General features: G+C 39.5%; 1 protein-coding gene across 1 annotated transcript in view; it reads left to right on the forward strand.

The window, feature by feature from the left end:
• Positions 1 to 20530, forward strand: part of KDM5A (lysine (K)-specific demethylase 5A) — a 105000-nt gene that overhangs the window by 14865 nt on the left and 69605 nt on the right. The window contains exons 4-9 of the mRNA XM_011957124.1: positions 3290 to 3460; positions 5985 to 6119; positions 12763 to 12868; positions 14061 to 14152; positions 14758 to 14916; positions 16638 to 16757. Coding sequence (XP_011812514.1) covers positions 3290 to 3460; positions 5985 to 6119; positions 12763 to 12868; positions 14061 to 14152; positions 14758 to 14916; positions 16638 to 16757 — 783 coding nt within the window. The remainder of the gene's footprint in view (positions 1 to 3289; positions 3461 to 5984; positions 6120 to 12762; positions 12869 to 14060; positions 14153 to 14757; positions 14917 to 16637; positions 16758 to 20530) is intronic.

The following is a 20530-nucleotide window of genomic DNA, read 5'->3' on the forward strand; positions in this document are numbered from 1 at the left end:
ATCTCCTGACCTCGTGATCCGCCCGTCTCGGCCTCCCAGAGTGCTGGGTCTCAATCTCCTGACCTCGTGATCCGCCCGTCTCGGCCTCCCAGAGTGCTGGGATTACAGGCTTGAGCCACCGCGCCCGGCCAAACCACTTTCATTGTGTCTTTCTCTGTACTACCAACTTCAAAAAATAATTTTTTTCTTTATATAATTTTCCCCTGGTTGATTCTTTTAACAGAGAGGGCTTCTTTGCAGGTGATAAGAGGAGCTGAAGAACTAGAGATGTGTTCAACTCTTGTGCATATGAATTTGTGCCAAGCTTTCAGATAATTCACTAGAGGAAATTTGTATTTTGGCCATAGGTTCATCTTTGTTTATAATAACATCATAAAGCACAAGAGTTGAAAACATTTCCTTCACTTGTTTTTAGTATGTGTACCCTCTCCCTCCATTTGTTCACACTCATAGACATTTATAATATAGCCACATTGGTATAGTATTTTATCCTGGTGCTTTTCATATTTTATTTCATTTGTCCTCACAGTAATCTCATAATGAGGTGTAGGTGCTGTTGTTACTATTTTGATGATGGTGAGGAAATTGAATTGCAAATTATGTAACTTTGCCAAGGTCATATAACTGTGTTTGTTGTTTGTTTGTTTCTTGAGACAGAGTCTGGCTCTTGCCCAGGCTGGAGTTCAATGGTGCAATCTGGCTGACTGCAACCTCCTCCTCCCTGGTTCAAGTGATTCTCCTTCCTCAGCCTCTGTAGTAGCTGGGATTATAGGTGTGCTCCACCATGCTTGGTTAATTTTTGGTATTTTTAGTTGAGACGGAATTTCACCATGTTGGCCAGGCTGATCTCGAACTGCTGACCTCAGGTGATCTGCCTGCCTCGGCCTCCCAAAGTGCTGGGATTACAGACCTGAGCCACCAGGCCTGGCCAAGGTCATATAACTATTAAGTGACAGAACTGGAATTTGAATACTGGCAGTCTGGCTCCAGAGTCGTCTTTTCGTCTTTTTTTTTTTTTTTTAATTATGTATATAGCATCAGCAGTGAAAAATACAGAGTTCAGTGGCATTAAGTACATTTACAGTGTTGTACAGTTATCACCACTGTATAGTTCCAAGACCTCCTCCCTTCCACCACTCCTGGCAACTTCTATTAAGCTTTCTGTCTCTATGAATTTGCTTACTCTATGTAGCTTATATAAATGGAATTTTACAGTAGTCATCGTTTTGTGTCTGGCTTATTTTACTTATATTTTCAAAATTCATGTTTGGGATGTATCAGAATTTTCTTTTTAAGGCAGAATAATATTCCATTGTATGTTTATTGTCCTACATTTCATTTATTCATTTATCTGCTAAACTTGGGTTGGTTCCGTTTTGACTCTCAAGAATGTTGGCTGCTGTGAACACTGGTGTGCAAGAATCTGTTTGAGTCCCTCCTTTCAGTTCTTTGAGTATATACCTAGAAGTGAAATTGCAGGATCATATGGTAATTTTATGTGTAACTTTTAACTTTTTTTTTTTGAGACAGGGTCACTTGAGACAGGGTCAGCCAGGTCAGAGTACCAGGTGTGATCATGGCTCACTGCAGCCTTGATCTCGATCTCCTGGGCTCAACTGATCCTCATGCCTTGGCCTGCCAGGTAGCTGGGAACTACAGGTACACCACCTGCCCGGTTAATTTTTTTTTTTTCCTGAGATGGAGTCTCCCTCTACTGCCCAGGCTGGAGTGCAGTGGCACAATCTCAGCTCACTGCAACCTTTGCCTCCTGGGTTCAAGTGATTCTTGGGCCTCAGCCTCCTGAGTAGCAGGGATTATAGGCGTGTACCACTACGCCTGGCTAATTTTTTGTATATTTTTTTAGAAAAGACAGGGTTTCACTATGTTGCCCAGGGTGCTCTTGAACTCCTGAACTCAGGCTGTTTGCCCAGCTCTGCCTCCCAAAGTCCTGGGATTACAGGCATGAGCCACCCTGCCCGACCTGCCCGACTAATTTTTAAATTTTTTTGTAGAGATAGGGGCCTCACTATATTGCCCGGTGTGGTTTGGAACTCTTGGGCTCAAGCGATCCTCCTGCCTTGGCCTCCCAAAGTGTTAGAATTACAGATGTGAGCCACTGTGCCTGGCTTTAACTTTTTTTTATGTAGTAAGATACAGTAGTATATACTAAATTAAATAGGAGAAACTGAGTTCGAACACTGTGTCATAGTCCCCTTTATTCTCAGTGAAATTGAAAACTGCCTCTGCAATCATGTCACTTAATGATAGGGATATATTCTGAAAAACATGGGGATTTCATTATTGTGCAAACATCATAGAATGTACTTATACAAACCCAGATGGTATGGCCTACTGCACACCTAGGCTTTGTGGTATAGCCTGTTGCTGCTAGCCTACAGAAGTGTCCAGCGTGTTACTGTACTGAACACTGCAGGCAGTGTAACACAATGGTAAGTATTTGTGTATGTATGTAAACACAAAGGTTCAGTAAGAATATGGTATTATGATCTTATGGGATGCGGTCTGTCTTTGACCAAAATGTTACGCGGTGCATGACTGTGTTTTAGAGCCTAAGAGATGTATAATAACAGCTCCTGGACGTTGAGGAGCTTTGAACTACGTATTCTGTGGCGTGCCTGGCTTGTTGTGACCACTCAGCCAAGTTAGCCAATTTATCTCATTTTCTACCTCAATATATTCTGGACCCCATATCAGTACATCTACTGCAAGATAATCTTTCCTCAGTGTTCCTTTATAATCTTCCATGTAAAACTCTTGTCCTTTTGAAAAATTATAGCCTGTTTTTCAAAACTGTCCTCTGTATTCATGATTTGATTGACGTTTTTGTTAAGTTCTGTAAGTTACTTGGTTATTTCTAATTTCAGGATTTGTGTTTATTTTGTATTATATAGCATATTTATTTTCATGTCAGTTTTTTATCTGTTTTTATTCTTATTTCATATTGTGAGTTCCTTAAGTAGATAGTCTGTCTATACATGTGTTTCGTTTTCTCACAGTACATACTGTACAGAGTATTCATTCATTAAATATTTTTGAATGCTTGGTTTGAAGGTAGGCATAATGTTAACTACATTTTAAACCTCTGAAAAGCGTTGTTTCTATTTCTTACTCCAAATGTTGACAGGTGTGTCAGTTTGGTTAGATATTCATTGAAAGGAAATTTGAAATTTAAGCCCTGAATAATTTTTCTGTTTAGTAGACAAGACTTAAGAGTCAGGATGCTTGAATCTACATTTTTTTCTCTAAGCAACTTTTACTTTCTTTTCAGATTGTTGCCAGCAAAGGAGGTTTTGAAATGGTCACCAAAGAGAAGAAATGGTCTAAAGTGGGTAGTCGCCTGGGATATCTGCCAGGAAAAGGAACTGGGTCTCTTTTGAAGTCACATTATGAGAGAATTCTCTACCCATATGAGCTTTTCCAGTCTGGGGTGAGCCTTATGGTGAGATGCATTATTCTTTTCAGAAAAATTTTATAAATCCAGTTTGCCCAAGTGTGAACTTTAGACTTTGTTTAACCCAAGTTAGCAGGCACCAAAATTTGGGGAAGCAAAGTGTGTATCATAGTGCAAAAATCTTAGCTATTTTTGATGGTTTACAAGATAAAGAATAATGGAAATGAATGTTTTCTTATTTATTTAAAATAAACCTTTATGACTGAAATTTTTTGAAAAACTCCTGTTTGTTTCATGAATTTTTTTAAAACAGCTTTATTACGTGTAATTTATATACCGTAGAATTCACCCTTTGTGGGTGCACAGTCGGTAAGCTTTAATAAATTTCTACATTTATGCATCAATGACTGGGATCCAGTTTTAGAGCACTTCTACTAGCCCCCAAAATTCTCTTGTTCATTTGTAGTTGGCTCCGGTTACACTCCCACACACAGGCAATTCCTGACCTGCTTTCTGGCTCTATAGTTTGCCTTTTCTAGAACTGTCACCTAGGTGTAATCATACAATATGATTTTGTGTCCAGCTTTTTTCACTTAGCCTGATGTTTTCAAAGTTCAGCCATGTTGGCTGAATGCAGTGGCTAATGCCTGTAATCCTAGCACTGTGGGAGGCTGAGGTGGGTGGATCGTTTGAGGCCAGGAGTTTGGGACTAGCCTGGGCATCATGGCAAAACCCCATCTCTACTGAAAATACAAAAAATTAGCCAGATGTGGTGGTGTGCGCCTGTGGTCCCAGCTACTCCAGAGGCTGAGGTAGGAGGATTGCTTCACCCTGGGAAATGGAGGTTGCAGTAAGCTGAGATAGTGCCACTGCACTCCAGCCTGGGTGACAGAGTGAGACCCTGTCTCAAAAAAAAAAGTTCAGCCTGTTATAGCATGTGTCTGTACTAAATTTTTATGGCTGAATAATACTCCATTGTATGGATATACCACATTTTGTTTATCCATTTACCAGTTGGATGGACATTTAGATTGTTTTCCAGTTTATGACTACTATGAACAATACTATGAATATTCATATACAAGTCTTTAAGTTGACATATGTTTTCATTTTTCTTGGGTAGATACTTGTGAGTGGAATTGCTGGGTTTTATGGTAAGTGTATGTGTAAGTTTTTGTTTTTTTTTTTTTGAGATGGAATCTCACTCTGTCGCCCAGGCTGGAGTGCAGTGGCATGAACTCGGCTCACTGCAACCTCCGCCTCCTGGGTTCAAGCGATTCTCCTACCTCACCCTCCTGAGTAGAGTAGCTGGGACTACAGGTGCACGCCACCACCCCCAGCTAATTTTTGTATTTTTAGTAGAGACAGGGTTTCACCGTGTTGGCCAGGCTGGTCTCTAACTCCTGACTGCAAGTGATCCGCCCGCCTCGGCCTCCCAAAATGCTGAGATTATAGGCGTGAGCCACCACACCCGGCCCGTGTAAATTTTTTAGAACTGCCAAGTTGTTTTCCAAAGGCTGAATCTTTTTACTTCCCACCAGTAATGTCGAGGCTTCTAGTTTTTCCATATCCTGGCCACACTTGGTATTGTCAGTTTTTAAAATTATAGCCGTTCTAGTTAGTTGTATAGTGATGTCTTACTGTGGTTTTAATTTGCATTTCTCTAATGACTAGTGATGTGCCTGTTTTCATATTCATATTAGCCGTTTGTATATCTTGGTGAAGTGTCTGTTCAGATCTTTTTTAAATTGGGTTGTCTTATACTTGTGAGTTTGTTATACAGTTTGTGTACTAGTCCTTTACCAGGTAAATGATTTACAGATAATTTCTCCTACTCTGTTATCTTTTCATTTTTGTAATGGTGACTTTTTGAAGAACCATTTATTTATTTATTTTTTCCTTCTATGGATTGTAGTTTTGGTGTCATATTTAAGGAATCTTTTCCAAGGTCACAGAGATTTTCTTCTTTGCTTTAATCCAGAAATTTTACAGTTTTGGCTTTTATATTTTGGTCAGTGATGCATTTTGAGGCTTTTCTTGTGTGTATAGTAGGAGGTTAAGATGTAAGTTTATTTTTTGGTGGGGAAGGGGATATATGAATATTGAGTAGTACCAGCACTGTTTGTTTAAAAGGCTATCCTTTTCCCACTGATTTAACCCACCATCTTTGTTGGAAATCAGTTGACCATAAATGTGTGGGTTTATTTCTGGACTCTGTTTTTGTTGCATTGATTTATATATCGACCCTAAAACCAGTACTACATTGTCTTGAGTACTATAGCTTTATGATAAATGTTGATATTCAGTAGTGTTAAGTTTTTTTGTTCTTTTTCAAAATTTCTAAACCACTTACATTTCCACATAAGTTTTAGGGTCAGCTTTCAGTTTTAACAACAACAAAAAGCCTGCCAGGGTTTTGGTAGGGATAGCTGTATGTCAGTTTGAGAGATAATTGTGATCCGGTTTTATGTAGTTTTAGGGATTCATTGGCAATTTATTATTTTTCCACTGATTGTCCAGCGTGATTTCTTATCCGTGAAACCTGTTCCCTTTCTGTGCTCTGATCTTTTAGGGTGTGCAGATGCCTAATTTAGATCTTAAAGAAAAAGTGGAGCCTGAGGTTCTCAGCACCAATACCCAAACTTCCCCAGAGCCAGGCACAAGAATGAACACTTTGCCGAAGAGGACAAGACGTGTGAAGTCTCAGGTATCAATGTCTATGGGCTTTTTTTTTCTTCTCTAAATAGGCAGTCTCGTGATGTTGCCCACGCTGGCCTTGAACTCTTTGGCTCGAGTGATCCTCTTGCCTCAGCCTCTTGAGCAGTGCTGCTTGGTGTGCGCTGCTGTGCCTGGCTTATGGGCCATTTTTAATGGGAGTTTTAAGTGCATTAACTGTGTGGAACAGGTATCTGGTCATGGGAGGCCACTCATATACTGTCGTTCTTTAAAACTTGAGCCGTATTTTTATTTACTTTTGAGATGAATGGAGAATAAATTGTGAAATGTGGTGTAATTTGATTTAGAAAGTTCTTTGTTAATTTTTAGCAGTTTTTGACAGGGGTGACAGTCAGGGTGATCCCAGATAGCGTAGTACCAATTTTATAGACGTGGATGAATTCTAATACATTGTATTTTTATGTTAGCAGAAGTGAGATGAATAGGAAAGTGTGGTTTTATTTTTCACCCACCATTCCTTTAAGAACCAGAGTATAAATTTCTTAGTGTCTGAGCCATTCCAGTTTAACTACTGTAGTGTTCATGTAACCTAAAATAATTTCAAAGCCTAATACATCAGATGAAAAATGCCCTAATTTATTTTTTGTCTGATTCCCTCCTTTCCCTATTTCTTTCTTTTCTTTCTTTTCTTTTTTCTTTTTTTTCCCAAGCTTTACTTCTCTTTCAAACCCGTTTCCTTTTCTCTGTGGTCTTTTAAGGTTTTTAGTACAGACAAGTTTGGAGACTGAGAAAGTGAGGTGCCCTTAGAACTCCTAAGATTTAATCCATGTACGTTAACATATAGATGGACAGGAAAAGCAACTTCACTGAATCCTAATCATTGATTTTAACTTTTTTTTTTTTTTTTGAGACGGAGTCTCACTCTGTCACCCAGGCTGGAGTGCAGTGGCGCGATCTCGGCTCACTACAAGCTCTGCCTCCTGGGCCCACACCATTCTCCTGCCTCAGCCTCCCGAGTAGCTGGGACTACAGGCGCCCGCCACCTCGCCCAGCTAATTTTTTGTGTGAGACGGGGTTTCACCGTGTTAGCCAGGATGGTCTCGATCTCCTGACCTTGTGATCCGCCCGCCTCGGCCTCCCAAAATGCTGGGATTATAGGTGTGAGCCACCGTGCCTGGCGATTTTAACATTTAAGGAAACAATGTAGTATAGAGGTGGGAATGATTAGCATCAAAAGTGGGTATCGGAGAAGCAGGATAAAACTGCTGTTAACAAGAGACACTGAATCTGGGGTTGTGTAGAGAAGAGGACTGGAGAGGCAGACTATTAATGCTTCTTGCTTTTCTACAGATCAGGGACTGTCTCTCCATTACGCCATTTCTTTTTCTGAATTTATGTTTGCTGAATACCCAGCTTTTTAGGTACTCTTTGAAAATAGAAAGGTAGGTGTCCTGGATAGGATTGTGACTTTCATGGAAATTCATTGGAAAGTGATAACCCTATTATAAGTTAGTAAACTCTGGTTTCGTCATTACGTCTTTTTTGTTAGTACGATTGGTGTCAGCATCTCTGATCATCTTTGGGTATACAGTGATTTGGGTAAACACTGATTGCTAGTCCCTTTGACATGGTGATTCTGCTTTGAAGAGTTGCTCCAGTTGCTCCTGTCCATCTAACCAATCACCAGCTTGTGATGAAATTTTTTTTTATATTCACCTTGAAACTATGAAGATTGTCTTGCCTGTTTCTAATGTTTTTCTTTATTACAAAAATGGGGACTACAGGCCGGGTGTGGTGGCTCACACCTGTAATCCCAGCACTTTGGGAGGCTGAGGCAGGCGGATCACGAGGTCGGGAGATTGAGACCATCCTGGCTAACACAGTGAAACCCTGTCTTTACTAAAAATACAAAAAATTAGCTGGGTGTGGTGGCAGGCACCTGTAGTCCCAGCTACTCGGGAGGCTGAGGCAGGAGAATGACATGAACCTGGAAGGCGGAGCTTACGGTGAGCCAAGATCGTGCCACTGCACTCCAGCCTGGGCGACAGAGCGAGACTCCGTCTCAAAAAAAAAAAAAAAAAATGGGGACTACATGGAATGTGATAATTGTCACTGTATTCAGATTCGTTGATATGCTATTTCGGGATTTGAAATTAAGAATTTTTTCAACTCATAATTTGTACTTAATTCTGTTGAATGTCTGCCGTTCATTCCTAGTTTTCTATTTCAGAAAGAAAATAAAGGCTTTCTGGTAGAACTTCTGCTTCTTGCCCCATACACAAAACTGCTGATATTCATACTTAGTCTTTGTCTATCTCTGTGGGCAAAGTGTACCTTCCTCTCCAAGGATAATCCCTCCACTTCCATCCTTTCTGACATCTTCAGTGATTTCAACATACTGAGAAATCTCTCTCCCACCTCCTCTGTTGAATTCCACTCCTCCCGTTATGTGTTTTAAGTCTCTATCATCTTAAACATAAAAGCCCTCTTCTTACATAATGCCTTATCCTTGCCTCTTTTCACAGAGAAGTTTCTTGAAAAATAGTCTTTATTGTCTCAGTTTCCCCAACATCTGTTTAGTTTCTATATTGTATAATCTAACTTTGAACTAAGTAATTTTATTGAAACTGCACTGTCCAAGTTACCACTGAGTTTTTAATTGTCAAATTCTGAGATTCTCATTTTTATTTCATATCTTAATTGGTCTCTGGTCACGTATACATTTAATGTGGTTGTTGACTCCTGTCCTTGAAATTAGATTAACTTGATTTTTCTTTCGTTTGTGATAGCTCTCTCTTCTGGTTTTCCTCATATTCTGACCACTCCTTAATCATCTTCGTCATCTCTTCTGTCTTCCCCTTATTTTATGTCTTTGGTCCTTTTCCATCTTCACTCTCCTTAGCTGTCTCATCTGCATGGGATTTCACATACAACCTGTAATGCTCAGAACTCTCAAATCTTGTCTTTTTTTTTTTAGACAAGAGTCTTGCTTTATCGCCCAGGCTGGAGTGTAGTGACACAATCTTGGCTCACTGCAACCTCTACCTCCCGGGTTCAAACAATTCTCCTTCCTCAGCCTCTTCAGTAGCTGGGATTACAGGCACATGCCACTACACCTGGCTCAATTTTTATGTTTTTAGTAGAGACAGGGTTTCACCATTTTGGCCAGGCTGGTCTCGAACTGGCCTCAAGTGATCTGCCTGCCTCAGCCTCCCAAAGTGCTGGGATTATAGGCGTGAACCATCGCACCCAGCCCAAATCTGTGTTAACATCCATCCTTTTCTTTTCACCAGGGGTGTGTGTGTACATATACGTGTGTACTTATTATTGGCTATAGCACAGGTATGCCAAATTCAATACATCTGAAAGATAATGTATTATCATCTCTTCTTCTCTCCTTGTTTCCTCCCTCCCTCCCTTCATCCCTTCCTTCCTCCTTCCTCCCCACTTCCCCTGGCCTTTTTTTTTGAGACAGCGTGTGACTCTGTCACCCAGGCTGGCGTGCAGTGGTACAGTCTTGGGTAATCACAACCTCTACCTCCTAGGCTAAAGCCATCCTCCCACCTCAGCCTCCCAGGTAGCTGGGACCATAAGTACATACCACTACTCAGCTAATTTTTGTGTGTTTGTAGAGACAGGGTTTTGCCATGTTGCCAAGGTTGTTCTCAAATTCCTGGGCTCAAGTGATCTGCCTGCTTTGGGCTCCCAAAGTGCTGGGATTAGAGGCATGAACCACGGTGCCCAACCATAAAAGCCTTTGAATGAATCAAATGAATTAAACTGCTTGATTTCTTTATTTCTCTATACTCCGTGTCCAGTCTTTAAGGAAGTGCTGGCTGCTATTATGTTTGAAATTTCTACTAGGGATCCTAGTTCATTTATGTGTTTGAAATGGTATTTAGAAACCATGATCTGAGCACATGGTCTGCTTGTTCCCACTGGGATGTCATTGCTTCTAGGCTCTTTTAAATGGTCAGGGCTAGAAAATAAATTTTTAAAAAGTTATAACTTGATATTTTGCATTCATCCTCTAATCCAGCTCTAATCCAGTACCACAGTTCTTTTGGTTTATCTTCTAGTTTTTTCCTGGTGTTTTGAGTTGGGAATTTAATTTTATTCTTTTGTTTTTATTGAAATGTTTAAGACTATAAAATTTCCTGTGATCACTACTTTAATTTGTTTTAGAGATCTAATATGTAGTCTTTTTATTGTTATTTTAAAATTTATTATTATTTTTTGAGATGGAGTCTCGCTCTGTCGCCCAGGCTGGAGTGCAGTGGCGCGATCTCAGCTCACTGCAGCCTCCACCTCCTGGGTTCAAGCAGTTCCCTGCCTCAGCCTCACGAGTAGCTGGAATTACAGGCACCTGCCACCACGTGCGGGTAATTTTGTAATTTTAGTAGAGACCAGATTTGACCATATTGTCCAGGCTGGTCTTGAATTCCAGACCTCGTGATCCACCTGCCTTGGCCTCCAAAGTGCTGGGATATACAGATGTGAGCCGTCCTGCCTGGCCTGTTATTTTTTAAGTAGAGAATTAAAATGCTTAGGTGGAAGGTCCTGTTTAATTTTGTTATTTTCAGTTTTAGATCAAAGAATGTTGTTTTATTCTACTTTTTGGAACTTTATTGCTTTTCTGAAAAGGTTGTTGTAAGGACTAATTGATTAAAATACTTAGATATGGCACATACTATTTACTGAACATGTATCAGCTTTATTGTTACGTACTCTGCTTTAATAATGGTAAAGAATGTGTGGTGTTATATTTCTCGTTCGACTAACAGTAGAAGTTGGTTAGTATAACCAAATCAGTCTACAAAAGTTTAAAGATAAATATTGAAATGGCATTTAGGTTTTGTACTTATATGATCTTTTGTTAGTCTAGATTGCATACATCATTTGTTATGTAACCACAGACTTGTAATCTATATTTTATCCTGGTTTATTTTTATGCTTATTCTTTATTATACACTTAAAATAAATTTTGGATGTTTACTTAGTCTATATTCAGAGATTATGGTTAATCTTAATTCAAGATTGAATACCAGTATCTGTCAGGATGTTCTCACTTTCAAGTATTAGAATGCCCAGTGATAGTAGCTTAAACATTAATAATTAATTTTTCACATAAGAATACATTTTTACATAAGGTTTTCAGAGGTAAGTAGTTCTAGGATTGGTCAAGGGCCCAGGTTCTTTCCATTTTTCTGCCTTGCTTTCTTCAGCGTGTGGGTAATAAATTTCCTCCCAGTTGTGGTATGGCTGTTGCAGAGTCCAGCACCATGTTTTCACCAGACTGAGTCCCTTCGCAGGAAGGAAGGGAGTTGGGGCAAAAGAACTTTTTTTTTTGAGACAGAGTCTCACTCTGTCGCCCAGGCTGGAGTGCAGTGGCTCAGTCTCAGCTCACAGCAACGTCCACCTCCTGGGTTCAAGCAATTCTGCCTCAGCCTCCCAAGTAGCTGGGACTATAGGCGTGCACCACCATGCCCGGCTAATTTTTGTATTTTTAGTAGAGATGGGGTTTTACCATATTGGGCGGGCTGGTTTCTGACTCCTGGCCTCGTGATCCACCCGCCTCAGCCTCCCAAAGTGCTGGGATTACAGGTGTGAGCCACTGCACCCGGCCTCCAAAAGGACTTACTCTTTAAGATGCTTTCCTTTTTTTTTTTTTTGACACATAGTCTTTTTCTGTCACCCAGGCTGAAGTGTGGTAGGACAATCACGGCTCACTGGGCCTTGAACTCCAGGGCTTCAAGTGATTCTCCTGCCTCAGTCTCCTGGGTAGCTAGGACTTCAGGTGCGTGCCACCATGCGCAGACAATTTTTAATTTTTTTTTTTTTGGTAGAGACGGGGGGTCACTGTGTCGCCCAGGCTTGGAGAAGCTTTCCTGTTGATTGCTTGATTTAGGGTCTCATCTGTCGCCCAGGGTGGAGTTCAGCAGCATCATCTCACCTCACTGCCTCAGCCTCTCAAACTCAAGTGATCCTCCAACCTCAGCCTCCCAAGTAGCTGGGACTACAGATGCACACCACCATGCCTGGCTAATTTTTGTACTTTTTGTCGAAATGGGGTTTCCCTGTGTTGCCCAGGCTGGTCTGTAACTACTGAACTCAAATGATCACCTGCCTTGGCCTCCCAGTGTGTTAGTATTACAGGTGTGAACCACTGTGCCTGGCCATTTGCCTTTTATTAGAAGATGGCAGTCTTTCCCAGGGGATTCCAGGACAGTTTTTTTAATGTCCCACTGGCTAGAACTGGATCACATTCCCACCCCTGTGTTGGTCATCACCAACAAAGGAAAATGAGGTTAGGATGATTGGCTTAGGACAGGCACAGTTCATGTCCTGAGATGCCCTCTAATCAAATACAGGTGTCCAGTAGCAAAGTGGGGATTTCTGTGGTGTGATAACCGGCAGTGTCTGTCTTTAGGCAGCTTGACAACTGTGCTTGTGTGAGTCATACACGAATTTTATTTTGTGGAAAGGAATCTGGGTGCATGTTGTTTTGGTGACTGTTTTCAACTGTGGTAATGAGGCAGCGAGTGGATTTACAGAAAAGAAATTTAATAATTTGTTCTTTCGTTTTGAAGAGGATCCTGAAACTTTTCTGGGGTAAAAAAATAAATGCATGAATCAGCATAATTATGCTAACGTGAATTTTGCTTATTTTTTAGTCAGAATCTGGAGATTTGAATAGAAACACGGAATTGAAGAAACTTCAGATTTTTGGGGCTGGGCCCAAGGTTGTGGGCCTGGCAATGGGAACAAAAGATAAAGAAGGTAAGATCTGTTATTTGATCATGAAAAGAGATAAGGTAGAATATGGTTGTAAAACCATTCAAATGATACTTGAATTGCAGTCTGTGCTGGGAATTTCTTAAGAATTGTAAAGTTACAATGTGGTTCCCAGGCACATCACCTTTTTAAATGCCAGATATCTTAAATTTAAGGGGTGAAGAGCAATCTTATGTTGAATTTTTATGATTTTGGAGGGGAGGATTTTCTTTCTCTGTATGTAATATATGACACAAATTTATTGCAGTTTCTAAAGGCTGGTTTATGAGAGAATGGTGGAATTAATAGTTCTTACCTAGTGAGCTAAAGCTTATGACTCTTAGTATCAACATATGCTGGGGGAAACTTAGAATTTTAAAATTCTAACCATAATTTTGATTTTAAAAATAATTGTCCTTGATATATTATGTCAGTTCATTTGAATAAACTGTTTTCTTTAGTAAGTCTAGTACTCTCGGCTTCATGTTTGGAAGTTTTTTGTCGGTAGAACTGCTCGTGCAAAGATCAGGTTCCACTGTTCTCTTTATGTAACATGTCAATTTTAAAACCGTTTAACAAAGATTAGGCTGGATATGTTTTAACTGTACAAGAACTTAATGAAATGCTACAGTCACAAATACTAATTACTATGCACTTAGATGTGTAGTTAAATCATACAATTCAGATAGTGGACTGAACTCTAGAAGATTAAATAATACTGTTCCATCTCTCTTAAAACATCCCATGTAATAAGACTTACTAGATACATTGTAATAATGATAATATTTCCTTTTGAAGAATTAAGTACTTTATTTTTGTTATTCTTGTAATTATAGTATTGGCTGTCAACAGTCTTAGAAATTAGTCCCTAATTTGGGAGATCCCCCAAGTAATACCTGTGGGTTGTATGTAGTACGTACTGCATACAAATACAGCATTAATGGGTAAGCTCTCTGGATCCTATGTGACTGGATTAGAATCTTAAATCTGCCTTGCTGTATGATTTTGAGCAAGTTATTAACTTCGCTGTACCTCAGGTTCTTCATCTTCAGTGAGAGATAATAAATAGTATATCTACCTCTAGATAGATAAACAGTTGTAAGATTTTAACTAATTTAAATAATTTTAAATAGTGTCTCGTCCATAGTAAGCTCTCAACATTAGTTTTTACTATTATTGTATAACTTTTTATTTCAAGATGAGGTCACCCGAAGACGAAAAGTTACCAACAGGTCAGACGCATTTAACATGCAAATGAGACAACGGAAAGGCACTCTCTCTGTTAACTTTGTAAGTGTTTTGGGGTCTGTCAGGAGGGAAAGGATTTATTTTTATTATAGTTTTGCACTTTCTATCCTGGTATATCTTGGTATGTATTTAGTTAGCTCATTTGGTTAGAAGACTTGATTGCAAATCTATGAAGTTTCAGCTTTTGTTTATGTTGTTAACCTTGCTTTGTCCTGTGTGCGTAGGCTGCTTCCTGTAAGTCGTATGCCTTATGGGCAACCAAGTGAGAGCCTGAAAATGAATCTGTGTAATCGTTGAGTTCTATTATAGACAGTCTCGGTATTCATTCTCTATCAAAGAGTATTCGTATATGGGAAGAAGGACATGGTATTTTAAAAAATACATGTAAATTGATTTTCAAATACCCTAGATTTGTAGTCTTTCTTTAACAACTTGATATACTTTTATTAACTTGCTTGTAAAAACTCTGGAAGAAAATTTAGGGAGTTTTGTGAAAAGCTGTTTAAATACAATTTCTTGAAATAGACATTCAGGATTTAAGTTATGTTTACTTTTCAGTTGCATTATTTTGTTTGTTTCAGCTAAGGAGTTCCTGGTAAAAATTTAGTATTATGGAAAATAGACTTTTATTTTTATTTTTTTAACAGGTTGATCTCTATGTTTGTATGTTTTGTGGTCGGGGAAACAATGAAGATAAGTTGCTTTTGTGTGACGGATGTGATGACAGCTATCATACATTTTGTCTCATTCCTCCACTACCTGATGTGCCCAAAGGAGACTGGAGGTGTCCTAAATGTGTCGCTGAGGTACAAGTCTAACCTCTGTGGATCCTTTTTTAACTAAAAACAATAATACGTGCATGTACACATACATGTAAACATATTTCCAAATATGTTTCCTTTTGTCACTCTCTCTTCATTATGTGGTGTTTAAAATTTCCGGGACTTTTCTTTTTTTGAGATGGTGTATTGCTTTGTCACCAGGCTGGAATGCAATGGTGTGATCTCAGCTCACTGCGACCTCCACCTCCCGGGTTCAAGCGATTCTCCTGCCTCAGCCTCCCAAGTAGCTGAGCCACTACGCCCAGCTAATTTTTGTATTTTTAGTAGAGACCATGGTTTCACCATGTTGGCCAGGATAGTCTCGGTCTCTTGACCTCGTGATCTGCCTGCCTCAGCTTCCCAAAGTGCTGGGATTACAGGCATGAGCCACCGCGCCTAGTCAGTTTCCAGGACTTAAAATATCTATATTGAATGGAAATGTAACAATTGTATTGTAGTAGCTTGCCTTTGAAAGGTTCTTTTTCTGACTGTTGGTTAGGTCATTCTGTTTATTGCTGCAGATAATGAGACTTTATTGTATTGCTGGACAACAATAAAAATGAAGAAAAGCATAGATTGTTTTTTCTCTATTAATTAAAAGTATAACCAGACATGAAACTGTAGAACTTGGGATTTATGCATCCAATTTCATGCTATTAAATAAATTGATGGTATCTTTTATTTATTTACTATTTATTTGTTTACTTTTTTGAGACAGGGTCTACAGCCTCTCACCCAGGCTACAGTGCAGTGGCACGATCTCAGCTCACTGCAACTTCTGACGTCTGGGCTCAGGTGGTACTCCCAGCTCAGCCTCCCTACAGATGTACGCCACCGCGCCCAGCTAATTTTTGTATTTTTTTGTAGAGACAAGGTTTTACCATGTTGGCCAGGCTGGTCTAAACTCCTGGACTCAAGTGGTCCAGCTGCCTTGACCTTCCAAAGTGCTGGGATTACAGATGCGAGCCACTGTGCTGGGCCCTGATGGTATCTTTTAGCTTGCCCAAATTTTTACTTGATTGTGCTAAATTTTTCTTAGTGAAAGATTGTAGTACTGTCATTGTCGTGAAATGCCCAGTCTGTTTACTTGTGTTAACAAAATGCTGTGATAGGACATTAAAGAGAAAGTGTTGGCTGGGTGTATGTAAATGCATTCAAAGGTCTTTTATGCTGTTTGAATTACTGCTTATTTACTATTCTTAAGGTTAAAAGATTCAGAGGCAGTTTTACTCTGAGTGAGTCATTGTGTTAGGACACTGGTCATGGTGATTGGTAGTGTGAGCAAGCTATTCTCTTAGTCTGATATCCTCACAGTCCAGTGGCTGTCACCACTTTCCCTCCTCCATGAACATGTATTTTCTCCGTGGCCAAAACCACTGGTGTGCCAAGAGTGTTAGGCATCCCTCAGAATGATTCCAAGTCAGTCCTTTAGATGTTTGTCTTGGTGCCAGAACTTAATGCTACCTCTGGATCTAAAGCTGTCTTAGTGCCACCTTCCTATTGGAAGGCTGTGACGATGAAGTTGAGATTCTAGATAATACTTCCTGATACTGTATTGTAAGGAGCTGGTATTTGTTTTGTTGTCTAGGGTTGATTGGATTTGCTTTACCTAGGGAAATGATCAAAGAAGTTAGTAACTAAGAGCCTTTTAAAGCTTTCTTCAGTTTCGTTTCAGTGAATGAATCTTACATATTTTTTCTCTCCAGGAATGTAGCAAACCTCGAGAAGCCTTTGGATTTGAACAAGCTGTACGAGAGTATACACTTCAGAGCTTTGGAGAGATGGCAGATAATTTTAAGTCTGATTATTTTAATATGCCAGTCCATGTGAGTAAGCTATCTTTTAGGTCAGTCTGGGGAGGTACAAAGATTTACCTGAGTCCAAAGCCTTCAGTTTCCTCTTTTTTTTTGAGACAGAGTCTTACTTTGTCACCCAGGCTGGAGTGCAGTGGCACAATCTCAGCTCACAGCAACGTCCACCTCCTGGGTTCAAGCAATTCTGCCTCAGCCTCCCAAGTAGCTGGGACTATAGGCGTGCACCACCATGCCCGGCTAATTTTTGTATTTTTAGTAGAGATGGGGTTTTACCATATTGGGCGGGCTGGTTTCTGACTCCTGGCCTCGTGATCCACCCGCCTCAGCCTCCCAAAGTGCTGGGATTACAGGTGTGAGCCACTGCACCCGGCCTCCAAAAGGACTTACTCTTTAAGATGCTTTCCTTTTTTTTTTTTTTGACACATAGTCTTTTTCTGTCACCCAGGCTGAAGTGTGGTAGGACAATCACGGCTCACTGGGCCTTGAACTCCAGGGCTTCAAGTGATTCTCCTGCCTCAGTCTCCTGGGTAGCTAGGACTTCAGGTGCGTGCCACCATGCGCAGACAATTTTTAATTTTTTTTTTTTTGGTAGAGACGGGGGGTCACTGTGTCGCCCAGGCTTGGAGAAGCTTTCCTGTTGATTGCTTGATTTAGGGTCTCATCTGTCGCCCAGGGTGGAGTTCAGCAGCATCATCTCACCTCACTGCCTCAGCCTCTCAAACTCAAGTGATCCTCCAACCTCAGCCTCCCAAGTAGCTGGGACTACAGATGCACACCACCATGCCTGGCTAATTTTTGTACTTTTTGTCGAAATGGGGTTTCCCTGTGTTGCCCAGGCTGGTCTGTAACTACTGAACTCAAATGATCACCTGCCTTGGCCTCCCAGTGTGTTAGTATTACAGGTGTGAACCACTGTGCCTGGCCATTTGCCTTTTATTAGAAGATGGCAGTCTTTCCCAGGGGATTCCAGGACAGTTTTTTTAATGTCCCACTGGCTAGAACTGGATCACATTCCCACCCCTGTGTTGGTCATCACCAACAAAGGAAAATGAGGTTAGGATGATTGGCTTAGGACAGGCACAGTTCATGTCCTGAGATGCCCTCTAATCAAATACAGGTGTCCAGTAGCAAAGTGGGGATTTCTGTGGTGTGATAACCGGCAGTGTCTGTCTTTAGGCAGCTTGACAACTGTGCTTGTGTGAGTCATACACGAATTTTATTTTGTGGAAAGGAATCTGGGTGCATGTTGTTTTGGTGACTGTTTTCAACTGTGGTAATGAGGCAGCGAGTGGATTTACAGAAAAGAAATTTAATAATTTGTTCTTTCGTTTTGAAGAGGATCCTGAAACTTTTCTGGGGTAAAAAAATAAATGCATGAATCAGCATAATTATGCTAACGTGAATTTTGCTTATTTTTTAGTCAGAATCTGGAGATTTGAATAGAAACACGGAATTGAAGAAACTTCAGATTTTTGGGGCTGGGCCCAAGGTTGTGGGCCTGGCAATGGGAACAAAAGATAAAGAAGGTAAGATCTGTTATTTGATCATGAAAAGAGATAAGGTAGAATATGGTTGTAAAACCATTCAAATGATACTTGAATTGCAGTCTGTGCTGGGAATTTCTTAAGAATTGTAAAGTTACAATGTGGTTCCCAGGCACATCACCTTTTTAAATGCCAGATATCTTAAATTTAAGGGGTGAAGAGCAATCTTATGTTGAATTTTTATGATTTTGGAGGGGAGGATTTTCTTTCTCTGTATGTAATATATGACACAAATTTATTGCAGTTTCTAAAGGCTGGTTTATGAGAGAATGGTGGAATTAATAGTTCTTACCTAGTGAGCTAAAGCTTATGACTCTTAGTATCAACATATGCTGGGGGAAACTTAGAATTTTAAAATTCTAACCATAATTTTGATTTTAAAAATAATTGTCCTTGATATATTATGTCAGTTCATTTGAATAAACTGTTTTCTTTAGTAAGTCTAGTACTCTCGGCTTCATGTTTGGAAGTTTTTTGTCGGTAGAACTGCTCGTGCAAAGATCAGGTTCCACTGTTCTCTTTATGTAACATGTCAATTTTAAAACCGTTTAACAAAGATTAGGCTGGATATGTTTTAACTGTACAAGAACTTAATGAAATGCTACAGTCACAAATACTAATTACTATGCACTTAGATGTGTAGTTAAATCATACAATTCAGATAGTGGACTGAACTCTAGAAGATTAAATAATACTGTTCCATCTCTCTTAAAACATCCCATGTAATAAGACTTACTAGATACATTGTAATAATGATAATATTTCCTTTTGAAGAATTAAGTACTTTATTTTTGTTATTCTTGTAATTATAGTATTGGCTGTCAACAGTCTTAGAAATTAGTCCCTAATTTGGGAGATCCCCCAAGTAATACCTGTGGGTTGTATGTAGTACGTACTGCATACAAATACAGCATTAATGGGTAAGCTCTCTGGATCCTATGTGACTGGATTAGAATCTTAAATCTGCCTTGCTGTATGATTTTGAGCAAGTTATTAACTTCGCTGTACCTCAGGTTCTTCATCTTCAGTGAGAGATAATAAATAGTATATCTACCTCTAGATAGATAAACAGTTGTAAGATTTTAACTAATTTAAATAATTTTAAATAGTGTCTCGTCCATAGTAAGCTCTCAACATTAGTTTTTACTATTATTGTATAACTTTTTATTTCAAGATGAGGTCACCCGAAGACGAAAAGTTACCAACAGGTCAGACGCATTTAACATGCAAATGAGACAACGGAAAGGCACTCTCTCTGTTAACTTTGTAAGTGTTTTGGGGTCTGTCAGGAGGGAAAGGATTTATTTTTATTATAGTTTTGCACTTTCTATCCTGGTATATCTTGGTATGTATTTAGTTAGCTCATTTGGTTAGAAGACTTGATTGCAAATCTATGAAGTTTCAGCTTTTGTTTATGTTGTTAACCTTGCTTTGTCCTGTGTGCGTAGGCTGCTTCCTGTAAGTCGTATGCCTTATGGGCAACCAAGTGAGAGCCTGAAAATGAATCTGTGTAATCGTTGAGTTCTATTATAGACAGTCTCGGTATTCATTCTCTATCAAAGAGTATTCGTATATGGGAAGAAGGACATGGTATTTTAAAAAATACATGTAAATTGATTTTCAAATACCCTAGATTTGTAGTCTTTCTTTAACAACTTGATATACTTTTATTAACTTGCTTGTAAAAACTCTGGAAGAAAATTTAGGGAGTTTTGTGAAAAGCTGTTTAAATACAATTTCTTGAAATAGACATTCAGGATTTAAGTTATGTTTACTTTTCAGTTGCATTATTTTGTTTGTTTCAGCTAAGGAGTTCCTGGTAAAAATTTAGTATTATGGAAAATAGACTTTTATTTTTATTTTTTTAACAGGTTGATCTCTATGTTTGTATGTTTTGTGGTCGGGGAAACAATGAAGATAAGTTGCTTTTGTGTGACGGATGTGATGACAGCTATCATACATTTTGTCTCATTCCTCCACTACCTGATGTGCCCAAAGGAGACTGGAGGTGTCCTAAATGTGTCGCTGAGGTACAAGTCTAACCTCTGTGGATCCTTTTTTAACTAAAAACAATAATACGTGCATGTACACATACATGTAAACATATTTCCAAATATGTTTCCTTTTGTCACTCTCTCTTCATTATGTGGTGTTTAAAATTTCTGGGACTTTTCTTTTTTTGAGATGGTGTATTGCTTTGTCACCAGGCTGGAATGCAATGGTGTGATCTCAGCTCACTGC

Source organism: Colobus angolensis, unplaced genomic scaffold, assembly GCF_000951035.1.
Source record: "Colobus angolensis palliatus isolate OR3802 unplaced genomic scaffold, Cang.pa_1.0 Scaffold437, whole genome shotgun sequence".
In the NCBI taxonomy this organism is placed as follows: Eukaryota; Metazoa; Chordata; class Mammalia; order Primates; family Cercopithecidae; genus Colobus; species Colobus angolensis.